Source organism: Antechinus flavipes, chromosome 6 (genome assembly GCF_016432865.1).
Source record: "Antechinus flavipes isolate AdamAnt ecotype Samford, QLD, Australia chromosome 6, AdamAnt_v2, whole genome shotgun sequence".
NCBI classification, from domain to species: domain Eukaryota; kingdom Metazoa; phylum Chordata; class Mammalia; order Dasyuromorphia; family Dasyuridae; genus Antechinus; species Antechinus flavipes.
Window position 1 is genome coordinate 16,234,774 of NC_067403.1, and position 26,704 is coordinate 16,261,477.

The 26,704-nt window shown below is 40.8% G+C and overlaps 2 protein-coding genes across 3 annotated transcripts in view; one reads left to right on the plus strand and one right to left on the minus strand.

The window, feature by feature from the left end:
- LOC127540922 (sodium-dependent phosphate transport protein 2B-like) overlaps positions 1-2,021 on the plus strand; it is a 205,660-nt gene extending 203,639 nt beyond the window's left edge. Inside the window, exon 14 of one of the 2 annotated variants that reach the window (XR_007948315.1) lies at positions 1,476-2,021. The gene's annotated coding sequence lies outside the window, so the exon portion shown is untranslated. Of the gene's footprint in view, positions 1-58; positions 113-1,475 lie in introns of those variants that run through there. The other variant, XR_007948317.1, reaches the window with a different exon arrangement.
- Positions 2,022-18,027: 16,006 nt separating this feature from the next.
- The window catches only part of SEL1L3 (SEL1L family member 3), a 110,919-nt gene continuing 102,242 nt past the window's right edge, over positions 18,028-26,704 (minus strand). Inside the window, exons 21-24 of the mRNA XM_051967383.1 lie at positions 25,045-25,172; positions 24,313-24,415; positions 24,151-24,223; positions 18,028-19,248 (exon numbers count right to left, since the gene is read on the minus strand). Of these exons, the coding sequence (XP_051823343.1) occupies positions 19,121-19,248; positions 24,151-24,223; positions 24,313-24,415; positions 25,045-25,172 (432 nt within the window). The 3' untranslated portion in view covers positions 18,028-19,120. The remainder of the gene's footprint in view (positions 19,249-24,150; positions 24,224-24,312; positions 24,416-25,044; positions 25,173-26,704) is intronic.

Genomic DNA, 26,704 nt, shown 5'->3' on the forward strand with positions numbered 1-26,704 from the left:
CTCAGCCCAGCCTTACAAAGCCTCCTCTCCATCCCTGGGGACTTGCAGCAAGGGGAAGGTTGAGGATTTGAGTTTGAGCTCCAGCAAGCTATGTGGACCCCCGTCTCTGCTCAGGAGAAAGTGCTACTGGTCAGCAGCATGTACCGGGATGGCTTCTGGAAAGGCTAGGGAAGTAGCTGGGCTGCCCTCTGGGCTGATGGCTGACCTCTGGGCTCAAGGCCACCACTCTCCAGGCTTATGGCCAGCCAACCTCTGGGCTGATGGCCACCCTTTGGGCTGATGGCCATGCACCCCAGTACCAAGACCAGTTCCAGAGAGGTGGCTCAGTGTATGTCCCCGTGCCCCCTGTTTCCCACTCTTCCACCTTCATAGTCTCCATAGCTTCTCCTGAGCAGTCTATACAAGCTGGCCAGAGCCAAGCAATTTCCAGAACATCGAAAAGCTACTTCTGAGGGATGGTGATTTAGTGAAGAAGCACACAGAGTTGCACGTGTGCTTCTGGATCTCTTGCCCTTGGAGGGAAATTAAGGGCGTAGTGTCCCCAGGACAGTTAGCACAGCAGCTTAGGCTGCGGCCACGGGCCATCCACAACTGAGAGTGTTCCAGAAATCCGGATTCATCGAGGGCAATGCTGAGAGCTGATGCTAATTTCCAGATGGTCTGAGTGCCTCATGCTATGTATGGGGAGGTTGTGCAGGAGATGACGAAGTCTTTAGGAGCAGGGGAGAGCAGCAACTTCATCCATCCTGGGGGCCTGCCGGCTGCTCATCCTGGCCGTAGGAGAGGACCACGAGATTCTGAGCTAAACTTTGCTTCCTGTCGGCCTCAGGGGCTTGTGAGTCAGTCCATGAAGCTCGGTTCACCCTCACTCGGAGGGGGAGCAGAATAAACTGAGCTGGCCGCAGGATCAGACCGAAGGTCCTTCCCATCTTGGACCTTCCCTGAGACCCAGAGTGCCTTGGGATCTGTGTCTTGTCTGAGCAGAGGGATTAGCTGGTGGAGCGGCCCCCTAGCTCATTAGAATGTGGATGGTCCTTGAAGGATTCGGAAGTGACCGGGCTTGCTGGGAGCCCTTCTTTCTGGGTCTTTGCCTCTCTGTGCCCCTTTCGCAGGAAGCCAACCCTGCCAGGCCTGCTGAGGGGAGCTTGAGTGGCTGGTGGCCATATCCTAGGCAAAATGTGGATGTTGAAAGCATGACCCTCTTCAGATAGCTGTAGCTAGAGTTTTTTACATTCTCAAAGGGGGACAGTCTACCTGGTCATGAAGCACCTTGTCATCCTGTAGCTTTAGGATGACCTACTAAAGACCAATCTGGAACTGGAAATTTTCCTCCACCTGCCAGGGATGAGCTCTGTCCAGACCCTTAAACTCCTGCCTCTTAAAAGAGGCTCATTGGTGAGCCTGTGATTGGACAGAGTCCACATTCCCAGAGGTCATCCAGGAGTTTTGGCTGCCCAGCCAGCCTTGGTCCCCAGTCCCCTCCTGATATACAAGCTCGTGCACGTGGGTGGGGTGAGGGAGCCTGTGTATTCTGGCAGTCCCGGGCTCCTCTCTTTGCCTTTTGTGGGTCCTTCTAAGGGACGACAATCTGCACTTGTCTCTTTGCCAGCCATGTTTGTTCCCTCCAACACTCCTCCAATATTCATCCCACTTAAGTAGGCTCTTACAATAATTTCCCAGCTCCAAAGATTTTAGAGGAAAGGAGGCTGAGGAAGAAGAATAACCAACCTGTATTTCATGTCACCTCATTTGGAATCATGGAGCCTCACCCTGATCTTTCACTAATGTATACTGAAGATTCGAATATAATCTCTCTATATAGTCATTGAATTTGAATACCTTTTTCATAAGTTATATAAAAAATAACCTGTATGATTCTGGACAAAGTGTTTAACTCTAAAACATCTAGCTTTGTAGTTATCATCAATAAGAACATTTGTATACTTTGTAATAGCTTTTAACCTTCTCCGTAGCACACTGTAAATACAGAAATTAAGCACCCTTTATACATATCATTTTTTCTAATTGGATTATTCATGTGATCTGTGTACATGGTGTTTCCTCCCAGAATTTTGGAAATAAAGAAACAATTAAATATATTTAAACCTGAAGGAGTACATTTTTGAAGGCTCGGAAATGGGTTATTTTGATAATTTTCTCCTTTTCCTTAAGAATTATTTAAGATGCTGTGTTTTAGGGGCAGTTAGATGGCACAGTAGATAGAGCATTGGTCTTGGAGTCAGACAAATCACAGTTCAAACCTACTTACTCCGACACTTAGACCTTAGTGCGGTGTGAGCCTCAGCGTCTGCCCCAGAAACCTGTGTATTTATTATGTGTGCCTTTCCCTTTCATGTCTCCTCCCAAGGTAGCAAAAGGAAGGGTTACATCAGGTGTCCTGCCCGATCTGTTCAAGAGCCTGAACCCTAGAGTTGGGGTCCATTATCCTACAAGATTCTTTCTTGATATTATTTTTCCTTATTCTAGTTTCTATGTCTAGAAGCTTGAATTAATTTTCATAATTGTTGAAGATAATTTTTTTGTGCATTTCTTTTTAGTCAGACGTTTCCAGGTTAAAGAGATAAAGAACTGATCAATAGAAGTGTTCATAGTATGGAGTGTGTGTGTGTGTGTGTGTGTGTGTGTGTGTGTGTGTGTGTGTATGTGTGAATACTATATTTGTGTCTCATGGTGGCCTTCTCTAGTTCCACATGGGGAAGGAGAGAGGGAGACAGCTTGGAACTTAAAATGTAGCAACAACAAAAAGACTCAGGCCAGAGAGACGCCATCAGCCCAAGCCAGAAAGCATGGAGATGCGACCTCATTAGTCAGCACCCCGATAAGCATCATGTGGCTGATTTCAAAATGGAGGTGGGGTGGACAGATGATGGATCAGAGTACCCAGGCCCTTGGAAACTCTCCTAATTGTCTTATATGAGGCAGGCAGCTCTTGTGAAGTTCACACTAATTAATACAGTAGAACCCATTATTAAGTATCAACTTTGCCATCAGAAGATCATAGTTTGTGAATAAGTCACGTTGCCGGCCACGTCAGCCTGGGCGGTTGGCTCTTGAACAACATCAGGGACATACATTATGCTGTCAGGATCAAAAATATTAAGCCCTCTCATTCGACTGGGCTTGATCAAAGAAACTCCGAGGTTCTCCAGTGTTGACTCTGTTGTGCTTGAGATTGGAGCACTTTTTCTCCTCCCTGGCAGAGGGCATCTCTCCTTTCCCCAACTCCATTCCTCTGTGGCCTACTCGGCCATGGGGTGTAGAAAGTGCTAAACTTGGAGCTGGGAAACACTCATTATTTCTCCTCCTCTCTTCCCAGGCTTATCTTGAGAAAGAAATGAGGAAGGGCTTCCCAAGTCTTTAAAATGCTATGTCAGTAATGATTAGCAAATGTTATGTATCTAAGGTCTCTCCTCCTAGAGGCTTAGTGAGATGGGGCACAGAGTAGTCAGGTGGGGTTAGCAATACTCAGCCATGTGAGGGAAGCACAGAGACTTTAGGAGGAGATGACCTGAGGAAGTACAGGAATTTTGAGAGGGGAGCCCTAAGGACCCTGGAAAATTGGTTGGAGATTATGAAAGCCAAGGAGATAGTCCTGGTCATCAGAGAATGCTGGGTAGGCAACTATGGCTCCTCCTTTTTCTCAGCTTGCCTTGGATACTAGACCTGAGTCCAGGCTGTCTGAACAAAGGCTGGGAAAGGTCACCCTCTTATATCAGGAGCCACCTTAGCTTGTCTTATTTTTAAGTGTGTTTTCCTTTTGTTTCCTCAGAGGTGGTTTGGGACTTGAGAACCAAGTTTTCAGGCCACCAGCAGTTGTGGTACCAGGAAGGGGGTGAGGAGGAGAGGGGGAAGGACAGGATGATACTTTTCCAAAGTAACGGCAAAGACTTGTCCCTGAGCAATAATTTATAGCTTTGAGAAAAACACCAAACTTGTCAGAGGACACATAGGACAGCGGGAAAAGGGAAGATTTCAAAGAAGGGAAGGGAAAGTCTAGAGCTCAGAACAAGGAGAAGTCAGGAAGGTTTTTGAAGGACTGCCTTAAAAGGGCTAGAAAATCTCATTAGTTAGAAATACCTGGAGGTCAGGGGGGACCAATGGGCTTTTAAAATCAACCTCACAGGCTATGATCACTTATACCCTTAAATCTGTAATCTTTTATAGATCATTATAATTTTCAAAGCAGTTCCTGTATGTTGCCTCATTTGATAATCACAATCGGTCCGTGAGGAAGGTCCTATATGTTTGATTAGCTACATTTTACAGAAGGGGAAAAGAAGATTCAGAGAAGTTAGGTGAATATTGTCAGTGGCAGGATCTAAACCCAGTTCACGAATCCAAGTTCATCGCTCTAGCCAACCCAGGTTCAAGGTTCCTCCCACTTCTGTGCTGGCAAATGAATTCTTTTATCAATAAACCTTTATGACCGCCTACTGTATAAAGACAAAAATGAAATCGCTGCCCTCAAGGGGCTTACGTTACCTTGAGGGATATAAAAGGTACAAAATAAAATATTATTTTGAAGAGTGAGGACTATCAAATTGGAGGAGGGTGGGAGAGGGATAAAGAAAAGCCTTTGAGGTGGAGCTTTGAAGGGAAAGAGGGATACTAAAAGGGGAAGGGACCCTAGGCTCTTAGAAACATTTAACAAATGTTTGTTGATTAGGGAGTTGATTGTTCCTCTTTGATATGCTAACCTGGTCACTCTCTAGTTTCCCTCAGCTGTTGCCTGCCCCACCCCTGCATCCCCAATTACTTAATCCAATCCCCAAGTCCTTATGTTTAATTTGACTGCTTTTCTGACTTTTGAAATGGTTGATTCATATTTCTGTTTCCTTCCTAATACTTCATTCAGATTCCTCATGATTTTTTCCCAACTGTAAGAGAGCGTATCACCCCCTTTGGGCAAATTTTTCCTAAGATGCCGAACAGCTTTCTTAAAAGTTCTCTGGAGAGATGGGCTGGCACTGTGTCTGCGTATATAGCTTCTTCCTAGGTAGAAGAATCAGAGGGAAAAGCTGGATTAATCTCAAACTTCCAGGACATAGAGTGTGCAAAAGAATAGAATATTACTTTTCTCTAGGTGCAGGTGAGAAATGTCCAGTTGTCCTTTAAGGCACCTTAATTCTTTAAACATGGTGGTCTTTCCAAGGTAATGATCCTATAGGAATGGATGGGAAGACACCGCTCTTAGGTTTTTTGTTTTTGTTATTGTATTGTTGCTTTAAAAAAAAAAAAAACCAATGGTGTGTGTTCAGGCTGAGAATGATGTGGTCAAAATGATTTTCCCTAGGCACAAGTATAACACTCTAACTTTGCCCCCACTTTAATCATAGTAATAATAATAATAAAAAACTGAAAATTTCTATGTTATTTCAATGTTTTCAAAACATCTTATGTGCATTATTACATTTGATTCTAACCACAATCCAAATGGAAATGCTGTTATTATTCCCACTTTACTGATGAAGAAAGTGAGGCAGTCAGAGGTAAGTTTCTCAGGGCTACTTACCTAATAAGTATGTGAAATAGGATTCAAATTCGGTTTTCCTGATTTCAAGTTCAGCACTCTATCCACCAATTTCTAACTGTTGGAATAATAAAATAATAAATTCCAGTGCCCTGCTTAAAACAAAACATTTTCTTTTTATTTTTTTCTTTATTAAAGCTTTTTTTATTTTTCAAAACATATGCGTGGACAAATCTTCAACATTAGCCCTTGCAAAACCTTGTGTTCCAATCTCCCCCATGCCCTCCCTTTGATGGCAAATAGTCCAATATATGTTAAACATGGTAGAAATATATAAACAAACCATTTTCTTTTTTAATTTATTTTTTATTAAAGCTTTTTATTTACAAACCATATGCATAGGTAATTTTTCAACACTGACCCCTTGCAAAGCCTTCTGTTCCAAATTATCCCTTCCTTAAACCATTTTCATTAGCTTTTTTTTTTTTAAAACTTCTTTTTCTATATGTCCAATTGAGTTTTTAAATGTATTGTTTTGCTCTATGGAATTTTTTACTAATTTTTTTAAACTGAGTTATTTTCTTTTTCCAATTCACAAATCCTACTTTCCTGGGAGTTCTTTACTTTTTCCAATTCATGTTTCAGGAAGTTGTTTTCTTTTTCCACTTTATCAAATTTTTCTTGGAGTTATAAGCCTTTTCTATACTTTCTCTTGTATAGCTTCTCTTTCCTTTTCCCATTTTTCTTCTAGCTCTCTTTTAAGATTATTATTATTATTATTTTTAATATAATTTCTTCTAGGAGTGCCTTGTATGATGGAGACTGCTATTAGTCTCCTTGGGGTTGAAACCCTGCTCTCTTTCTGTATAGAAGCTATCTGATGGTTAGCATTGGCTTGACATTCTTACTCATTAAAAAAAAAAAAAAAACCCTTAGGGTCTGCCTTAAGGGCAAGGGGGTTACCAGCTTCCTCTGCAGAGCAGGGATAGATTGATGGACAGACAGCAGCTGTCCTGCAAACGGGCTGCTAAGAGCAGCTGAGCTACTGAAGTGCTCTGGGAAGACCCCCTCACCAGAAGTGTGTCTGCTCTGAGGAGCAGTAGTTGCGCTGAGGAAGTTCTATTGCTCCGGGCAGAGCCCTCTTGCTATGCAGATTTGTGGCTGCCCTGGGCAGACCTCCCCCGCCACACACACACCCACACCACACACCCACACACCGTGCAGATTAGAGACTGCCCCAGGCTGAGCCGCGCTGCTGTGCAGAAGTGTGACTGCCTCAGGCAAAAGTCCCGTGCTTCAGAATGGGCTGCCAGCTGTGCTGTGGTCTGTGCTAAATCACTTCCGGGTTTGGGTACGTGTAGCCAGTTCCTGTTAGGTTCTAGCGTTTTTTGGAGTACCCTCTACCTTTGGCTTTAACTTCTCTGCTGGACTGCTGCTTTGCAACCAAAGCAGAGCAGCCAACCTGTGTAGTAAATTTTCCAACTGGGAGACCGCCCCTGCCCCATCAGTTCAGTATGCTAGCCTCTCCTACCTCCCTGCTTGTGCTGGTCTGCTCCCCCTGCTCAGGACAAACCTTTTCTGGCGATCTTCCAGATTATCTTCTGCTGGTAAGTTGTTGTACTTCCAATATTCATGGATTTTACCAGTCAAATGCTATTTTTGAGGCTGAATTGAGGGTATGAGAGTAGCTTAAAATGTTGCCTATGTCTTCTCCATCATCTTGGCTCCGCCTCTCCTCCCCTCCCCCCACAACAAACCATTTTCAAAAGAAAAATTTCCATTTCTTAAGTCATCAAAATCTGATGACTTCCTACTTTTCCAGTTGTCATAATTTATTCCCTCCATATACTCTACAATTCAGTTCCTCTCACATGACCCTTACTTTGTGCTTGTCATTGGCCATCCCTCTTCTCTGGAATGCTCTTCTTCTCATATCTATCTCTGGGCTTCCTTTAAAACTCAACTCTTCAAGAGGTCTTTCTCACTTCCCAGACTGCTAGTGCTTCCCCATGCAGACTGCCTCCCGTTTACACTGTATGTATCTTGTATTATGCATGTAATTACTTACCATGTTGTCTCCACGATCAAAATCCTGATTAGAAATGTGAGCTTCAAGCATTTGATTTGATACCCCGCCTCCCACTCAAAAATCCTCAGAGTTCCCTGTTGCCTTGAAATTGATCTCAACATCACAATTTATAAAGCCTTTCAAAAACTTACTTTCCCTAACCAGCCATTTTGTAGTACACCCCTTCACTCCCTCACTCACTATCCGATCCAGTCAAACTGGCTTGTTCATTATTGTCCACATGTGACATTCAATATTCCTCTGTGCTGCCATCAGTGATGCTCTAGATATGTGATATACAATCTATCAAAAAAACCCCTTAGGCAATCTCTGCTTCCTTCAAAGCAAAACTCATAAATACTTTACTGCCTAACCCTGTGCCTTCTCTCCCACCTTTTAACTTTTTTCCTGCTGCAGTGAATAGATCCCTGAGCCCATTTTAGGCTTAATTGTTTTTAAAATTTATTTGGGAGGTATATTAGTGGTATTTGGTTATACTGAGGCTATGGCTACTGAGGAGTATCCAGAGAGTTGAGTAGGGAATTCGGTGGCTTTTAGTATGCTAGTATGCTTTTAGTGTGGATCTGGCCTCACATACCTACCTGCTATGTGGTGGTGGGTGAGTCATTCAACCTGTTTGCCTCAGTTTCCTTGACTGTAAAACAGGGATAATAATAGCATTTACCTCCCAAGATTTTGAAGATCAAATGAGATAATTATAAGTGTTCAGTACAATGCACATTGTAATCAATAGAGAGGTAATAGGGAGTCATTGAACATTTTTAAAGGGAGGCGTCAAAGCAAATGCTTAAAAAAAAACTTTTAGTGGGCTTTTGTTTCATATTACCTACATTTCCCATTGTATTCTCATCTTTTCCCAACCAAAGAACCAATTTGTTATCTTGTGATAACAAGTAAAAAAGGAGGAAAACCAGCTGAGTAAAACTAATGAACTTTTCTTTCTCCGAGGCAATTGGAGTTAAGTGACTTGCCCAGGGTCACATAGCTAGGATCTGTTAAGTGTCTGAGGTCAGATTTGAACTCAGGTGGTCCTGATTTCAGGGCTGGTGCTCTATCCACTGCGCCACCTAGCTGCCTTTGAACTTATTTTTAAAAGGCTTTTATTTATTGTTTCCAAGATTGGTTACAACAATGTTGCAGCTTTCTATTTTGATCTTTTTAGTGCTGTTCTTTCTATGTATATTGTTGCAATCACTGGATATAACGTTTCCTTGTTCTACTCTCTTTTTTCTCTTTTTTTTCCTACTCTCTTTCTTGCAGGTTATTTCTGATTTTTTCATGTTTCTTTATATTCAATCATAGTCATTGTTCTTATAGCAAGATATTTCACAAATACTTTTTTTATGGTCAACAAATAATAAGCAAGATGTGATCTTGTATTTCATGTTCATCTTTTTGTTGGTTGTTTTTTGTTTGGTTTTTTTTTTTTGAGGGGGAAGGGGGCAAGACATTCAGGTTTAAGCAACTTGGCTCACTTTCAGGGTCACACAGCTAGTGTCAAGTGTCTGACCCTGAATTTTAATTCAGGTCTCCTGACTCCATGGTGGCACCTAGCTATCCCCATGAGTATTGTCTGTGTCCAGCAGGGCTCAATAAGCCTTTATTCAGTTGGATTCCTACTTTTACTCTGCCATCTTGGTTTCTTTTGGTGAATTTCCATTTATAATAAAAATGTTAATGAAATGACATATAAATGGAGAAACTGTGTCATCTTTTACTATATGCAGGCTATCACAAAAGTCTTAGTGAAGTTTTAAGTTTTAATGTCTTAAACTTAGACTTCTAGGTCAGTATGTGTTCTATACCCAAGGAAGATTAATTCCATTCACTTTTGCCCATTTTGTACTATAGGGGTGAGCTCTGAGATTCCAAATGCCTTTTCAAGATGAGCACAACTTCTGTCTTTAATTCTTACAGACACACAGTCCACCATTAATATCAGTGGACAAATACCATCAAATTCCCTTAAGAGCAAATTATTATTGTGAGATTTAACAGCAAAGTCTGATATTGAGGGAATCTATTAAACCAAATAGTTGTCAAAGTCTGACAAAATCACTCTACTTTCTTGGTCCTCATTTATAATATGATTATAGTTGAAAAGTTCATCCTATAGTGCTTTCCAATCTTGTCAGTTTCTTGGAGATGGAACGTTTTGGAGAGGGTGATAGACAAAAAGATAAGCTTTTATTGGTCCTATAATTCATCACACCAAGTCCAGAATGAGCCAACAATCACATTTCCCATGATGACATTGATGAGGTCTTGGGTAGCTAGGTGGGCAATGACAGAGAACTTGAATCGCTGTACATGATCTGGAAGTCTAGTTACTCCCCAAGGATGGTTGGTTGGTTGGTTGCCATCTTTTGTTCTCAAAGAGAAACAAAATGTCATCACTTTGCCAAGATGATATCGTTCTCTTAGATTTGAATTAGAATGTGTCTTGATTGTGGCTGATCAGACCAATATCAACTCGGAATGTTCTGCCTCAAGTTGGACCCAAATAGTCTCTGTGAACATTTGGAATGGATTCTCTAGTTTTATGCATCTCATGTTTCTTTTGGGCTAATTCAATTCTGCTTTGCTCCTGGAGCAGAGCACTTTCTTGAGGAGGTCACAACATGCTGGGCAGTTCTGTGTCAGGGTCTCCTATGTCATACAATCAATTCTAAAGCTCTTAAGAGAAACATTGAGAGTGTCCTCGTATCACTTTTTCTGACTATGTTGTAAGCACTTGCCTTGTGTGAGTTCTCCATAAAATCATCTTTTTGGCTAGTACCCATTTGATGTTCATAAAATGTGGCCAGCACAATGGAATTGGGCTCTCTACAGCAGAATTGGAAGGCTTGGTAGGTAAGACTCAGAGAATCAGCCTCAAATGGGCATTTTGTTCAAGTGGACTTTTGATTATAGTCTCACCCCAGATGGAAATCTCTGGAAACGCCATTATACAGTAAGTATCCATTTGGAAAGTCAAGTTGTGATGTCAATTCTGACCCTTATATTTCCCTATAAAAGATCTGCTCATACTGTAGATTTTCACTAACTTCTCTATGAATTTAGCCCTTCAGTTAATAATTTGTTATAGCTCCTTGTTATAATTAACCACACACACATACACACACACACACACACACACACACACACACACACACACACACACACCCTTTTGGGGGTTAGTCTGCTTGTTGCAATAGCTAATGCTTATTAGGACCCTAAACTCCTTTTAGGGTTAGCCCTATAATCCCCTACTTGGCAAGTTTCTTCTGGTTAATTGGGAGTTCCACTAGGGAACTTGTCTTTTCCCTTATTAATTATTAAAACCCCTTTCCTTGCTAATTTCTCTTGAAATTTAGCTCATTCCTAGCAGTATAATAAAATCTTTACCCCTTGATTTGGGAATCTATGTTTTCAAATTCCTTTGAGACAACTCATCATGGCATGATCCCGTAATGTACTTTGGGGGTATCACCTGCACCCCATCATTTTGGTGGGTAACCTCATCATTTTGGTAGGCAATCTCATTTTAGTGACCGTTGTACAGGAAGAATCTGATGGTACCTTGTTACCTCAACATGACAATGCACTACTTAACAAATGGCTGCAAATGCTCGGTATGAGGGTTGAGTGGGGAGAAGAGGGATCAGTTAAAGGTCTTGAGTTGCCAGTGCAGCTCTTCCAACCAAGAATTTATAGCTCCTTTCAAATTGCTGGGTTAATGTGGTGAGAATGGACCAAATCTGATTGCTCCCAGTTTGATGCTTGGGAATTAATGTATTATGAATAGTTGAAGAATGCAAGGCTATGTACTTGAAGTCAGTTAGGAAGCCCACAGCATCAAGGACATCCCTGACTTTGGGTTTCCTGCCAGATAATCTTGCTCCCCTGTGTTAAACTGGCATCCCTAATTCTTTCAGTCCTTTTCTCCTTCTCCTTCCTCCTATCATATATTAGGCCGTGCTATAGGTCTTGGGATCTTAGTTGAAATTGTTATTTAGAGTTCAAATAGTCTTTGTTTTGGCTTGATCAAAAAAAAAAAAAAAGAATCCAGAATTGAAGTTGCTTGTATGAAAAGCCCTTCTTGGAAAGTCAGGGGCCCAGGATTCTAGTCCTGACTATATTATAAGTATACAAGTAATTTTATGTCTCTATTTGTCACTTTCTTGATCTGTAAACCCAAAGAGTGGGACTAGCTGCTCTCTTACAGTATTCCTGAAGGAAGGCTTCAATGAATCCGATCATCTCGTTTCTGTAGATGCTTGCACAAACGGGGCAGATTGAATCCTATCCATGTCTTTTCACTTTGGCCAATCCTTTGTCCTCTCATAACTACACTACTTCGTCAGGGATCCATTCAATTTGTTCAGAAATTTCCTCCAGATGTCTTGATACTGTATGGATCCCAATGGAGCACTTCCTTATCGGTAATATTGGTTCCCAATGAAATCAGGTTAGAGTGAATGAGAGCAGACTTGAACAAACCAGTAAGCTTCCAAGAGGAAGCTCAAGAAGCATGAAAGGGCAATTCTACCAGTGTGCTCAGCGGAAGAAGGATGGGGTCAGGCAATGTGACGATTCCTCACATTGATGCAGACTGGCAGATCTATTTAATTATAATCTTTGGGAGTTTGCTGGGGGGCAACTGAGAAGTTAGATGGTGTGTTGAAGGGAGTAAGTGAATAGGAGAGGAATGCCTTGAAGCTGATTTTATAACTGGCTTTCTATCTCGGGACCATGATGCTCTTTATTGAGAGAAGAAATAGAAGTCCAGGAATTTCCAAACCATTCAATTTACCTCTGAGGAAGGGAAGTTTCTATTTATAAGGGGAAAAATGGAAGGTTTTCAAGACGTTTCTTTAAAGGTGATGGTGAGGAAAGATCATTGACTTAGAAATCAAGACATATGGGTTCCAGGATTGTATCTATCACTTATTAACAGTGTGATCTTGTTAAAGCAATTTGGGCGGGGTGACTTTGCCCTGGGATCCTATCAGAGGGTACCACATTCAGAAGGCTATGAAAGCAATCCTTTAGCTCACAGAAACAATAGAGCTTAGCATCTCCTTAGCAAGGATCGTTAGTCAAAACAGAAAGAAACAGAAAGATGGTGAGTTGAACTGTGTTCTGCCTCCAATTGCATCCTTGTACTAAACGTTCCAGGAGTTGCTGTCTCCAGAAATTTGTCTCTCCCCATCTCCCTTTTCTCTACCTGGCACAAAAATTCCCTGTTTTGGCCTCTACCTTCAATAATTCACTTTTCTCTCAGCCTTGTTCCCTAATCTATTAAATGATGGATGGGGATAGATTCTAAATTTCTTTGCAGTTCTAACGTTCTGCAGCAAATATTACAGACACATAAATATGTATGTATGATACATATGTGACCCGAAGTCTCACAAGGAGTTAATGGCAGAGGACTAGAAACTGGGTTTCCTGACATTTAGGTCGATGCTCTGTTCACACCCCAGGTTTTTACCCCTATTCTTTGGACTTATTTCAGAGAACAACTGTTTATTCTTAGATCTGGCTAATGATCAACTAAAAATAAAGATTTTGATTTGAGACATTTTTGAAAGAGTAGGTTTCAATGGAAAGTATTTCCACAGGATCCTCTAATTAAAAATAAGATAACACATGGCTTATTATGCTAGTCTCTAGGTTCACAGAAAGATATCTCAAAATAATGAAATATTGTCCAGTCCCTCTAATTTTTAGAGACCTTTGATTCATGCTCAAGTTCATCATTTTCCACTTTTCCTATCATATTGTCAAGACAGTCAAAGCAAACTATCTTATTTGGTCAAGGCTTTTTTGGCATATATAGCATGTGACCTTGTTTTTGCCTTCAAATGTTGTATACTAAAGTTAATGAGACAAGATAGTAATCTTGAAAAGAAACACAAGCGAGTCTAATAATTATGTGCTCAATCGTATGGCACTGCAAAGTATCAGTGGAAGGGCATATTGGTAAGAGCAGGAGCATGATTTAAGGTCAATAACTGTGGGCTTTAGCCCTGACTCTGACATTTTGGTTTAATCACTTTTCAGTCTCCTTTCCATTCTCTCATTTCCTAATCTATAAAATTGGAAAAACTTTAAAGTCTTTTGTAGTTCTAACATTCCACAGTGAATATCACCTACACACAAATATGTATAAATGACTCATTTGGGGCTTTATTGGCTCTGATTTTAAGATGATTTCCCATTTCTTTGGAATTGGGGCAAATAGAATTAAGTGACTTGCCCAGGATCACACAGCTAGTAAATATTTAAGGCCAGGTTTTGATCTAGTCCTGACACTCTATCCACGTTGAGCAAGTGAAATCATCCCTCTTGGCCGATTTCCCTTGAACAATTTTGCCAATTGAAAGGCAAAAATAAAAACAAATATGAGACCTACGTATCTGAGATTGCTGATAAAGTGCTCATGGAAAAGGCACTTATTAGGCTAAAGGTTATAGTAATATGTCTCCTGAACCCACAGGAGTACTCTGAAATGATAGCTGGAAATGTTGGATCCCAACATTTTGTGACTATTGGGTAAATGTATATTGACTAGTTATGCCTTAGTGAAAATGAAGATTTTATTAATCACCATGACCTTGAACAAAAAGAACTCTTGGTTTCTGGGTTTTGATAGGAGAGTTAGGGTCAGGATTAGCATGAATTTAGTTAGATTTAGAGGTAAAAAGGGAGTAGGATGTTATTTCCTAGACTGCTCCTTCTTACTTTTAACTTTGGTCTCCTTTCATTAGAATTAAATTTTTTGAGGGGAGGGACTCTCTTGCTTGCTTATATACCCTGAATGTTTCCACATTTCTCCATTTGGGGGTTTCCTTGACTGTGTGCCTCAATATAATGGTAGGTCAATGGTTAGTCCACTGTGCTCTCTCACTGTCTACTGCTGACTTCTGATGATGATTACAGGATTAAGCTTCTAATTGATCTTTCAGCCTCTCTCCATCCCAATCTATTCTCCCTTTTCCTAAAACTATGGCACACGCCTACTCAAAAAAAGTCACAGTCATAAAGAAAACTTTCTAATGGCTCCCTATTGTCCTGAGGATAAAATACATAATCTCCAATTGTCTTTTACCAGCCTTCACAACCTGCTCCCTTCTTAACTTTCTGACTTCATGCTACATGCTCCCAGCCATCTCCACATTCTTGTTGTTCCTTGCACACAACACTTTCCCCTATCTCTGAATCTCTGCCCTGTCTCCCATTCTTCCTCTCTGTGTCTCTTAAGCGTTCTTATATTCTGTGGAGGTTTCAGTTGCAGTACTACCTCCTACAGCAATCTTTTCCTGGTTACCTCAGCTACTGGTGCCCTCTCCTGTCCAAATCACCTCACATTTATTTTTGTAAGAAAAACCCAAATCCGTATACACACACACACACACAAAGATAAACGCATATCTACACTAGAGAGGTTCTCTTCTCTCATAGATTTTAAGTTTCTGGAAGGCAGGAACTTTGACATTTTTATCTTTGTAGCCCTAGTGCCCAGCAGAGTGTCTGACACATAGAAGGTTTTGCCAGCTTTTACGTTTTTTCTCTCCATTATCAGAGTAAATAAGGAGCTAAAAGAACTGATTTCAATTTTAATCATTTTCTTCTGACTAGCCTAGGGAGAAATTGTAAATAGCATTCAAGGCCTGCTGTAAACTGGCAGATCAGATCTTTGCACATGGAATTTGGATAGGAATAGAAGATTGCAGAATATTCTTCCATTTTAATTTGGAAAACAAGTTATTAAAAAAAAAACTAGTCAACAGGGGAAAAGCATATAATTTAGTGACATAAATAAACTATTCAGTCAGAGTAACTCCAACTTCTATAGCCCCTAGACATGTATTTTCTCATTTGACCAATGCAACACCTTCGAGCTAGGCTTAATAGATACTATGTTCATCATATAGATGAAGAAATCTCAGTTTAGGGAGCTAGAGTAAGTTGATAAAGGCCATAAAGCTACTAAGTGATGGAAGCCAGACCCAAACCTCAAGTCCATTGTACAGGGGACCACAAAGGCTACGAATGCAGCACCTTGCTTTCTCACCTGCTCCCTTCCATCTCTTTACTAACCCATTACTTATTAGTCCCTAAATTGAGAATGAGACAGACAAAAGGGTTACAGTGATCCTTGTAAGCTTGTCTCGGGTAGCACAGACAAAGAATTGGCAATATCAGGAGAGGGCTTTGTGATCTGACATTAAAGAGAATAAAAAAAGTGACCAGGATGGTCTAAGGCTCAGTGGTAAGAGGCTAACCCTTTAAAAAGATTCAGCTTTTTAAAACATTTTGTATTCTAAATAAATACATAAATACAAAATAAACAAAAAAGGAAAAACTGGAAATTTATTGTTTCATGTTTTGAATCCTCTCGCGTTCTGTTGTTCACTTGGCAGTATCTGTAGATTTCTTTTTCTATTTTTGTATTTAATTTTTACATAAATAGATTCAGAATGAGATCCTCTCTTTAAAAGTCTTCTACGTGCAAAAAAAAAAAAATTATGGTGGATACTTTGGCATGAGTTCATTCAAGGGGGACAGCGCTCCTTTCCCAGACAAGCTGAAGAAATCATACAGCAAATATAGTTTTCATCCATTCAGGGAACCATGGGACATAAGTGGAAATGCCTGAGGTCGAATACCAGCCCTTCCTTGCCTCAAGAGCTCAAATCATTCACTGAATTTCTCTGACCCTTATTCCTTCCTCCATAAAGTGAGCCCAGTCACCGACTTCCCCTCCCTTCCTTCCCCCAATCCAAGAGGGCTTCATGCTAATTATCCTGAAAGTGATCCTGGCCTTTAAATATGTACAACAATCTGAATACTTACTCTGAATTGGGCAAAGTGTCAAAGGGTCAGTTGTTCTGTCAGGACCCTCAGGGAAAAGGAAGTAGGTCTGAAGAAAGACTCCAGGAGAGCCATGTCAGCCAGGTGAGAGCCGACTTTGTGGATCCCTGACCCAAGTTACCTCTAGAAAACCCTGTACTCCTCTTCTTTCCCCACACCCAGTCCCTCTGTGGCACTAAGCTGGACTCTCCTGAACTTAGTTCTAGTCAGAGACAAGGAAGTGTGGTTTAGTGGAAAGCATCCTGGATTTGGAAAGCGCCAGAGTGCAAATCCCCTCTCACTTAGCTGTATGATCTTGGAAACGTCCTTTCACCTGAAAGACCATTGTTTTTACATATGTTAAGTGAGGTAGTTGTATTAGGTGGTCTTTAAACTCCTTTGCAGTTCTAAAACCATGAGCTTATAAAGGAAGAGGGAGAAGGCGATAATAATCATAGCTAGCATCAATATAGCATTTTTAAAATTTGAAAAGCACTTTACATTTACCCCGCAACAATCTTGTGCAGTAGAGGCTATTATTATCTTTATTTTACAGATATGGAAACTCTTGTCTAGCTAGCATCTGAGGAAGGAATCAAATGCAGGAATTTCTGTTCCCAAGCCTAGAACCTGGAATAGAGTAGGGTTCTTATCCTTGGAGTCCGCTGTCACTCTGATTAAAGTTTCTGTCATCCGGGCCACCTCCAGTCATCTTGATCTTATCTTACCATTGGATCGTGATGGCTCTGGAGGGGAAAGTAAAGCAGGTGACCTTGCACAGCCTTTCCCCACTTAAATCTAATTAACTTGCAGACAGTCTCCTCCCTGACGTCATGGTTTTCTTCGAGAAGAAAGGATAAATGACAACAAACTGTGTGTTCCTTCTCAGAATACTTTTTAAATGCATAAAATAAAAAAATATAGGGTTAAAAAAGGAAGCTGAGTAGTGAAAGCAAAGATGCACTCCCCCACCCCCTCCTCCCATGTTCACAGATCTCCTGAATTCCTAGAGTAGAGTATGTTGGAAAGAGCTGGGCGGACTGGCCAGCTTTGGCCCCAGGGATCAGGGGCTCTAGACTAGAGGAGGTCTCAAGGGTAATTCAGATTTCTGGGCCGATCTTGGAGCTTGACTTTAGAAACCATTCTGCCCTCCCTCAAAAACCATCTGGAGAACAGGCGAGTCCGTTCTTCTTGGGCCAGAATCCGGCATGGTACTGAACCACTTCTGGAGACTGAACACTACCTACCTGGACATTCACAGATGTTCCGGTAAAGTGACAACAGCTGTAACTGAGAAGTCTCTGGCTGGAGATGGGGCAGTGCAGAAAGGAGATTAAATGGGACCAGGTAAGAAAGGCTTACAGCAATAGGGGACATCTGGCCCTAAGCAGAACCATTGAAAATTAGAACTTGGGATGATAGGTCATTTGAAGAGGGGACCCACCTGTTCACTTCCCTACCTCAAAAGTTCATGTCATCAGAAAAAAAATCTGATAAAGATCCCCTTTAACCTCTGCAAAATACATGGACTTTGGAACTTGAGTGATTAAAAAACAAACTATACAGGTGAAAAGGGGAAAAAAATACAATCACTTCACAAGTGGTAAACAGTATAAAAATAATTTTATTTACTACTGTAAATAAAGTAGTGCAAAGAGAGTAGACTGGACCCACAATATTGCATTACTGATTTAGTTATTCTAGCACACACACTCGGAGGCAACACACGTTCTCTTTCAGATGCACACATGTGTACAAACACACACACATGCACGCCCAGACACACACAGCCCTCTCAAAACCCAAGAACCAGGCACAGGGGGACTAGGAGCTAAAGGATTGTTTTCTGCATATTCCATTGGTCTACTTCTATTCTAATGGGTAATTCGCGGTGAAGACTACTCTTAAAGACTAATCATTTCCTAAATGGCATCTGAAGGTTTACAATTGTGAAGAAACCATATCTGGCAATATCATTAAAGCATTTTAAGCACTATGATCCTAGAAAAATTTAAGGAGAAAAATGTAAACCGATTTACAATGACATTTCCTTTTCTGTATTTCACACTGACTCAGACTTGACTCTAATTAAGGCGCCCGAGACAAAGAGGAATTTGGATTGTGCTTCCAGAAGCAGCCTGGCTGTGGAAAAGACTCTTTTTAGAAATCCTACGGACTAAAACATCACCGACCCTGCTTAGAGGCCACAGTTGCCCATTTTTTCAATAAAGGAAAATTTCAAAAGGATGGGACAATATTGATGGAAGAGCCGTTATCAAGTAGCTTGCTTTAAGTGAATTTAGAGAGAGCAAAGGTAAATCATGTCCCCTGAAATAAAGCAATACCATAGTGTGAGTCCAAGGCCCACCACCTGTAGACTGCGAAGAGAATTCTACCATATTTGTCTGATGCCCTTGGAAAAAGCAGCATCTGCTCTGGACACTTCCTTGCAATTTAAATATCTATATCCATATGTCTCCATTTAATATATATATCATATTTATATTTATTTACATAAATATAAGTACCATATAGATATAGATATTTACTCAAGTTCAATATTAACTTCTAGTAGTCAAAACACGTTCAAGGATTTTACATCATCATTCCCCTGCTGCAGCATCCCTAACGTCTACAATCAAATACCCATGGTCCGGTGGCTCCATCGCCCCTCCAGGGAGACCTGGAGAGTCAGCGATTCACCCCCGCTGCTCTAAATTATTTGTGGGAATGGCCTCTTCTTCTTCCAAGGAGCCAACGGCTGGATTCCCAATGGAACTGGCTTCTTCTGAAGGGAGCTGGGAAACGGATGCTGGAGGACCGTTGCCTGTAAAGATGCAGATACACAAACAGACACACATACAAAATGCTGAGCATCTGAAGCAATAAGAGAAAATATATAGCTTGAATAAAAGCTAATGGACTCTACATGAGGACTTGGGTTCCAGTTTTAGTTAAACACTTTGGCCCTTTATCTCTAAGATGGTGCAGGGGTGATTCCTCCGACCAGGAGCTCAGACCCTTTGTTGATCACCGGAGATCAGGAGCTGTTCCTGTCCTCCCTAACTTGCTTGTTCCTCCTGAAGTTGTGCTGGATTTGGAGTCTGAAAACCTAGATTTGAATCCCTAGGGTGATACTCCACTTGTCTGGAAGTTTATGTAAACATAATAAAAAGAGGATTGGAATCCCTTTTGGCACTAGGGGAAAAATGATCCTAAGGAATGCTATTCTTTAGCCCAAAGAATATGGCAAATTCCCATCAAAAGACCTTCAGGTTCAAAAACCCTAATAAAGGGTACGAGAATTAGGACTTTAGTGGGGCAATACGTCAGGAAGGTAAGAAGCAGGTCCTGTGGGACAGTATAGGACATTGGTTAGTCAGAGGAGGGGAAGTAGAGGCAGAAATCCTCACATAAACCTACTGCACGGCTGTGCTTGGAGCTAACAGCGTCTAGTAAGGAAATCTGCTCAGAGTGCAAAACCAGGAGAGCCTTCTTCCTCACGCGACTGCGTGGGTCCCAGCTTTCCCAGGAAGCAACAGCCTCAGAGGCCCCAATTTGTAAGGATGCTCTTTGGGGAAAGAAAGCCTGCTTAAGAGAATGGTTTAGTGACTCAGTTTGATATGGTCTTTTATGGCTAAGCGCACACACACACACACACACACACACACACACATATATTGGATCACATCCTCACAAGACCTCTGTGAAGTAGGCAATAGAAGCCTTTGTATTATTCCCATTTTGTAGCCAAAGAAACTGAGGTTTTTTCAGGCATCTGGATCACTTTTTGCAAGGTCACACAGCTAATAAATGTCGAGCTGGGAAGTCCAAACACATTGCTTGTTGGCCCGAGCCCAGGATTCTTTCTAGGACACCATGCTGTGTTCCCGAAGCTCCCCGGCAGGACTGATGAGAGAAGCTGTCGCACTTCATGCTGTGATTACCAAGACCCTTCTACCTTCCGGGACCGATTGCAATTTTTCTCAAAGAGACTTTTGTCCCAAATCATTTTTCTAAGTTGAGCCCGCTTTTAAAAATGCCGCTGGGCTTTGGGACTCACAGCTTCACCTTTTGATTATTTGCCAAGATGGAGAGGAGCTTCAGTGTCCAGAAAGCAGAATCGTTTTGATCAGGTTTTTTTTTTTTTTTTACTATGGCTGCCTCCCCAATGATGGTGTGAATCGTTGGGGTCTCCAACTGCCTCCCCTTCCTCCAAGTAATGCACCTTCCCCCTCCCTGGTCCCCACCACACAAGCTCCCGGAGGGAAAGGGACTGTGCTCTTTTTGTCCTTGAATCCACAGCACCTCCTATAGTCATCAGTACATAGTAGGTGTTTAATAAAAGTTGTAAAAATAAAAGGAATCTATTTCCCCCTAAGTATCTTCTAGGAAGTGAAAGGAAATAGGCTTGGGAGGAAAGATTATCAATGTCTGGATCATCCTCATTAATCCTGATGAATTACTTCGAAGGATGATGTTCCGAGTTCAAATGTCAACTCCACTCCGCAGATGTCCGGAATTCCCAGAACCAGAAATGATTTCCCCACATCTGAGCTCATGGCTTTTCATGTTCCTCAATCCCATATTATGTCTTACTTGTGTTATATTTATCTCTGTCTAGCCTGTCTTCACTAATTAGATGCCAGGTCAGGGTGGTTAGTGAACAGCACTATGGTAAGGTAGAAGGACAGCTGACCTTGAAGCCAGAGCAATAAGGGTCATTCCTGCTTCCGACCCTACTGGCTGTGTGGCCCTGCCTCAATTGAGCCCTTCAGTGTTTTAGGTGACTCCAAAATGATTAGTTGCTGAGAAGGTTCCAATGTGCATTTGTAGACAGAGTCTTTTAAAAGTCTGTCTTATTTATCTTCCTTATCCAATTAGAAAAATGTTTAGCTAATCTAATTGTTTTTCAAGAATAATGTTTCATCTAGTTAGGAGCTCAGGTGGTTTGATTTTATCTGTGCTTCAGAATGGATCGGTTATTAGTTAGTAAAGTGATTGTTCTGAGATTTCTGAAAATCTTGTGTGTATATATAGACATCACTAATATCATTAACACTAGTTAATCTCTGTGTTTGGTTATTTTGATAAAGATCTTTGTTGCCATAGAAAAACTGCCAGAAGTGGGAAAGTAGGAGACTCTCCTCCCCTGTGAATCACTTCTAGGAGAAGCTAGAGTGTTTGGACCCTAAGGCTCGAATCCAGGTGTAACTGCTCCCTCAGTGGCAGCTCATGCCAAATTGCAAGCAAAGTACCCTTGGAAGAAATAAATAACCTCTCTGGAGTTAGCCTTGCAAACACCAGCTAATAAAATGATGGCTAATTTTATACAAGGTTTCAACTGATAGAAAATAGAACATAATTCTCTATGGGTCACTGGAACCTAAAGCAAAATGGATGGATGTCTCAGTTTAAAAACACAAAAATAAATTTGTGTGTGTGTGTGTGTGTGTGTGTGTGTCTAAAAATGACTTCACAGATTGAAATTCACGTCATTAGGTAATAAAGTCCTCTAACTTCAAACAACCTGCCATTCATATGGTGGCTGGATTTTTATACAATTGTATTTGGGAGGTTTCTTGTTTGTTTTTGGTTTGGGGATAACACCTTGCTAAGTGTCAAAAACTCATCACACTTTCTGCTATGACCCCGGTCCTTAAGAATATATTTCATAATACATTTTCATACTTTTTCCTTTATTATGTCACACTGCTTGATCCCTCTCAAAGAGAGACCCCATGAGTCAGCTTGCTGTACATTAGCCAAGTCTTTTTGCCTTTGATATAGAGTCACCAAAGCTCAGTTTCTTCCTTCTTCCTCTCATGCTTTAGTATATAAAATGGTCAATTCATTGATTTATCCCATAGCTGCAGTTAGTTATTAAGATAACAGATATAAAGTATCAGGGGAGTCAAGAGACTGTCTAGTTCAAATTTCTCATTTTATAGATGAGGAAATTGAGGTTCTGAGAGAAGTTAATTTTCCAAGGTCACATACACACAATAAAGGAACAGAGCAGGATTCAAACATAGATATCTAGATTCCAAATCCAGGATTCTTTTTAAGTTTGCACCTCACCTGAAATCTCACTAAATACTAAAGACATCTCCCATGTACTTTTAGCTCTTTAAAGTATTTGTGGTTGAGAAGAGATTGTAGATTGAAAAGGAAGAGGAGACAGATTTGGGAGAATTCAAAAATTAGGGGGGAAATGTGTAAATAGGTAGATGGTGCAAAATGAAAAGCTGAGCGGAAAAGGAAGAAAAAGGGAAAGAAATGATAAAGTGAAAAAGGAAAAGGTGAGATGAGGATATACTGGAAGTAGAGATAAAGGTATGAAGAAAAGTGGCAGAAACAACTTTTCATAAAAAACAATTCTACTAGCCCATGAATTTTCATGGGTACCAGCTGGCATAAAATCATAAAGACAATTTTCAGCTCCTCTAACTGAATTGCATTTGTAATAATCATAACAATATTTCTCCAGAGTAAAAATGACAACGATAATTTGAAATGGAAAACACTGACAAGATGCAAAATGAATGTGCTATACCTGGTAACAAATTTAGTGACGGAACAGAATTTGCATGAGCTAGATTTATAGGCCAGCTGACGAGAAGCCATCAGACCTAGGAGAGGGTTGGGACGGGCCCTCATTAACTTCCTTAGGGACTGAAAGCCAAATGAGGATTCCATCTGCCCTCCTCACTACAGATTCCTTTCTTACCATCGGGTTTATTCTGTTCACTTTTCATGGAATCCTTGCACTAACATTTATAGAGCCTGCCTCTTCTTCATCTTGTTCTCTGCTAAAATCTGCATAGATGTTTGTGAGTCTTTATCTATTTTTATGTCTTTCCCGATTGACGGTGTCTGTTTTAGATACAATCTAAAAAGAGAGGCTGTGTTTCTGTTTATTTTGGTCTGTACAGAACCCAGTATTATCCCCTGGCTTAGACACACGCTAGATAAATGCTTTCTGATGATGAACGACATCTAATTTATACATCCGTGTGCTTAACATGCATCAATGTGGATGTGATGTGGATGGATGGCCGTCCATTCAACACATATTTATTGAGCGCTTGATGTTTGCGGGATACTGTCCTGGAGGCAGTGAGGGATACAAAGTCATACAAAGTCTATCCCTGCTCTCAAGAAATTCATAATGTAGAATAGAGGTTAAACTTTTTGGTGTCTTTGGCCCTTTTAGCAGTCTATGGACCTCAGTCTCAGAAGAATGTTCTTAAATACACAAAATAAAATACAGCGAATTACAAAAGAAATAAATTATATAGAAACGTAGTTCTCAAAATATATCTTTAAAAGGTTCATGAACCCCAGGTCTAGAAGGAGATTTAAGATGCATGTGTGAATATCCACAATACAATCAGTTATCAGGTGTCACATGAGAGATGCAAAGTAAATCTTAGAGAAATTCTAAGGTGGGTGATCAGGAAAGATAGTCAATTCACTGAAATGAAACTTATATATTTACTATGATAATGGAGAGGACATGGGATCTGAGCTGGGCCTTGAGGGAAAAGAAGTTGTGAGTGCAAATCAGGAAGTATTTTAGGTAGATGCAATTCCCTTTATGTAAAAGGGGAAATGGAGGCAGGAAGGTAAGACCTAACCAAGGAAGAAGAAGAAAAAAAAACACCATACATACACACACCCCTCCTTTTTTTTTTCTGTAATGGCTTTGATTCAGCTAAATCATTACCTGAGAGCGAATGAAAATACTGGACTGCCAATGCGATCGATATGGACACCAGGAAGGTTCCCAGAAAGTAGATCTGCCAAACATCCAGAAGTGGGTATTAGAAGTATGATCACCTGAAAGGGCAGGTGGGGGCAGGGAGAGGCTATGGGAGCTGATACCCACCAGGGTAGAGTGCAAAATTCCATTCCAGATGATTCGCAAATAAAAATATAACAAAGCTAATGAACAAGGACTGAGAGAATCTTCATTACTATGGCTCCAGCATCTACAATAGAAACCAAAAATCACTGATTATTTGACTTAATTTGGTGGTCATCCTGATTACTGACATTTCCAGAGTAGGGTATGATACTTCATTTAATCTCTCCTTCAGTTTTTCTCACCTATAAAATGGAAATTATACTAATACCTAGTTTCCAGAGCTGCTGTGAGGATCAAATGAGATAATCCATATAAAGCCCATTGGAAACTTTCAAGTTTCCCCATCACCTTCCTTATTATTGTTATTAATAAGATTAGCTGTACAAAAACTTCACTCCAAGAAAACTTATCTGATGGGTGTTTTTTTCCCAGCCTCCCATAGATCAGCATGTTCAGGGGCTATTTTCAAAAGAAAGGTTTTCATTTAGCTGTCTGACTTTGTACCAATAACCCAGAATCTTAAACTTTGTGCTGCTGGCAAATAGTAATCAATCATCTGATGTTGGCCGGACAGGGAAATTTGTAAATTCATTAGTTAGCGATAGATCTTGAGCCTTTTTCATTCTTTTGGTTATATATGCCAGTGGGCCTGGACAGTGTAAAATGGATGGCGGACTTTTACCCAGAAGCAAATACTTCCCCTTTAGCTCACACACACACACACAAAGCCATCTTGTCATCAAGTGAGCTTACCTTTCATAGAGTTCCCGAAGGATGGAGATGTTACTAGATTGGAGTGTTTGATCAATCTCTAGATATTCCAAAATGTGGTATGGGATAGTTGCTCCCTCTTCAATGAGAAGGGCCAGGTTAAAAAATCCCTTCAAAAAAAAATCAAAATTAAAAAAAAAATTACTAAACAAATCACAAACAAAATTCATCCATTCCAAACAAACAAATCATGTCCCCACACCCCTCATCAGAATGTAAACTTTTACAACCTCCATATTTTTTTTAGTCCTAGTACCAGATGGTTTTGTCATTTTCATTGATGAGTTGTTTCCGTAAATATATGCATCTGAGAAATTTATTTGCAAAAGAACCAGTAGGCTTTCATAGGGATGCTGAGCTCCATCTGCTCAGAAACTAGTCAACCGGAGGATTTGTCCTTTTCCTTCACTTTCTGAAAACAGAACCAGCTTGAAATGTTGCCTTCATATCAGCAAAAGAGGGAAAGGACCAGAACAAAGGCCGGGACCGTTATTTACCAATTATTCTTTGAGATTCTATCAGCAGGTTGGAAATCGGGTTGTGTTTTCATGTTTTAGAGGAATCATATTCGAATACTGGGCATACTTTTAAGATATAGGAGAATTGTGCTTCGCTTTCCATTAATCACCATGGGAAAATTACTCCTTTAGGTCCTTCCTCTGGAAATGGCTCTACTCTGCTACCTGTTTTCAGGAAGTCTGGGAATGGTTCTAACCAGCTGTATTCTGGAGTCGGTTTGTATGGACTGATAATGGATCATTAAATTTTCATCGTGAACATTCACCCTTCAAAAATAGATAAATACCTCAAATCAGTGATTAGTTAGTGTTTTGTTGATTATCTAGACTTAAGAATATGATGGAAAAAGTTAAAGCAGATTAAGCTAAGAGCCCATTCTTAAACACTTACCTGCCTCACCCCCAATAAATCTTTAGACAGATTTCCTTTGGAGGCTTGAGCTAGGCAAGGAAGAATACCTACTTTCTCATTCAGGAGCATCACAGGGCTAAAGCCTCTAGCAAACTCGATCACAAAGCCCTGAAGTAAAGGCAAAGGGCACAAAAAAGACCTTCCACATTTTCTTCCAGCTCTCTAGCTGCCGTTCCCACTGTGTCCTAACTTAAACATTTTCTTAAGTTGTTTTTATGGCACTGCAAGGACACATGCTTTGCCAGTGGCCCTTGGCCAAGAACTACCAGCTCTAGGTAAGATCTAGGAGAGGATTTGAGAGAATTTTTGTTGTTCGTATCTGGAAGAGTTTAATGTCTGTCCAAAGAGTGAAGGAAGGAATCCAGCTCTTTGTGCTGATCCCTGCATGTGGATGAGAAGGAAAAACTTGGTGATAAGTTGCTAATCAACTCATTTTAAAGTCAAAGGTAGTTTAAGTTTAAATAAAGTTGTTGCTCATTAGAGGAATCTTGACAGGATCACAGACTCAACCTTGGAAGAGCCTTTAGAGGCTGCCTTGTCCCAGTCCTCATATAGAAAGGGGAAACTGAAGACCAGAGAGGTTCACATGGATAGTAACTGTCAGAGGCAGAATCTAAAGCCAGGGCCACTGACTCCAAATCTAGAGCTCGACTCCCTACTGCCCATTCCTTGGGGCCAAGTGCTCATTCTTTCAATATTTCAATGGAGTCAT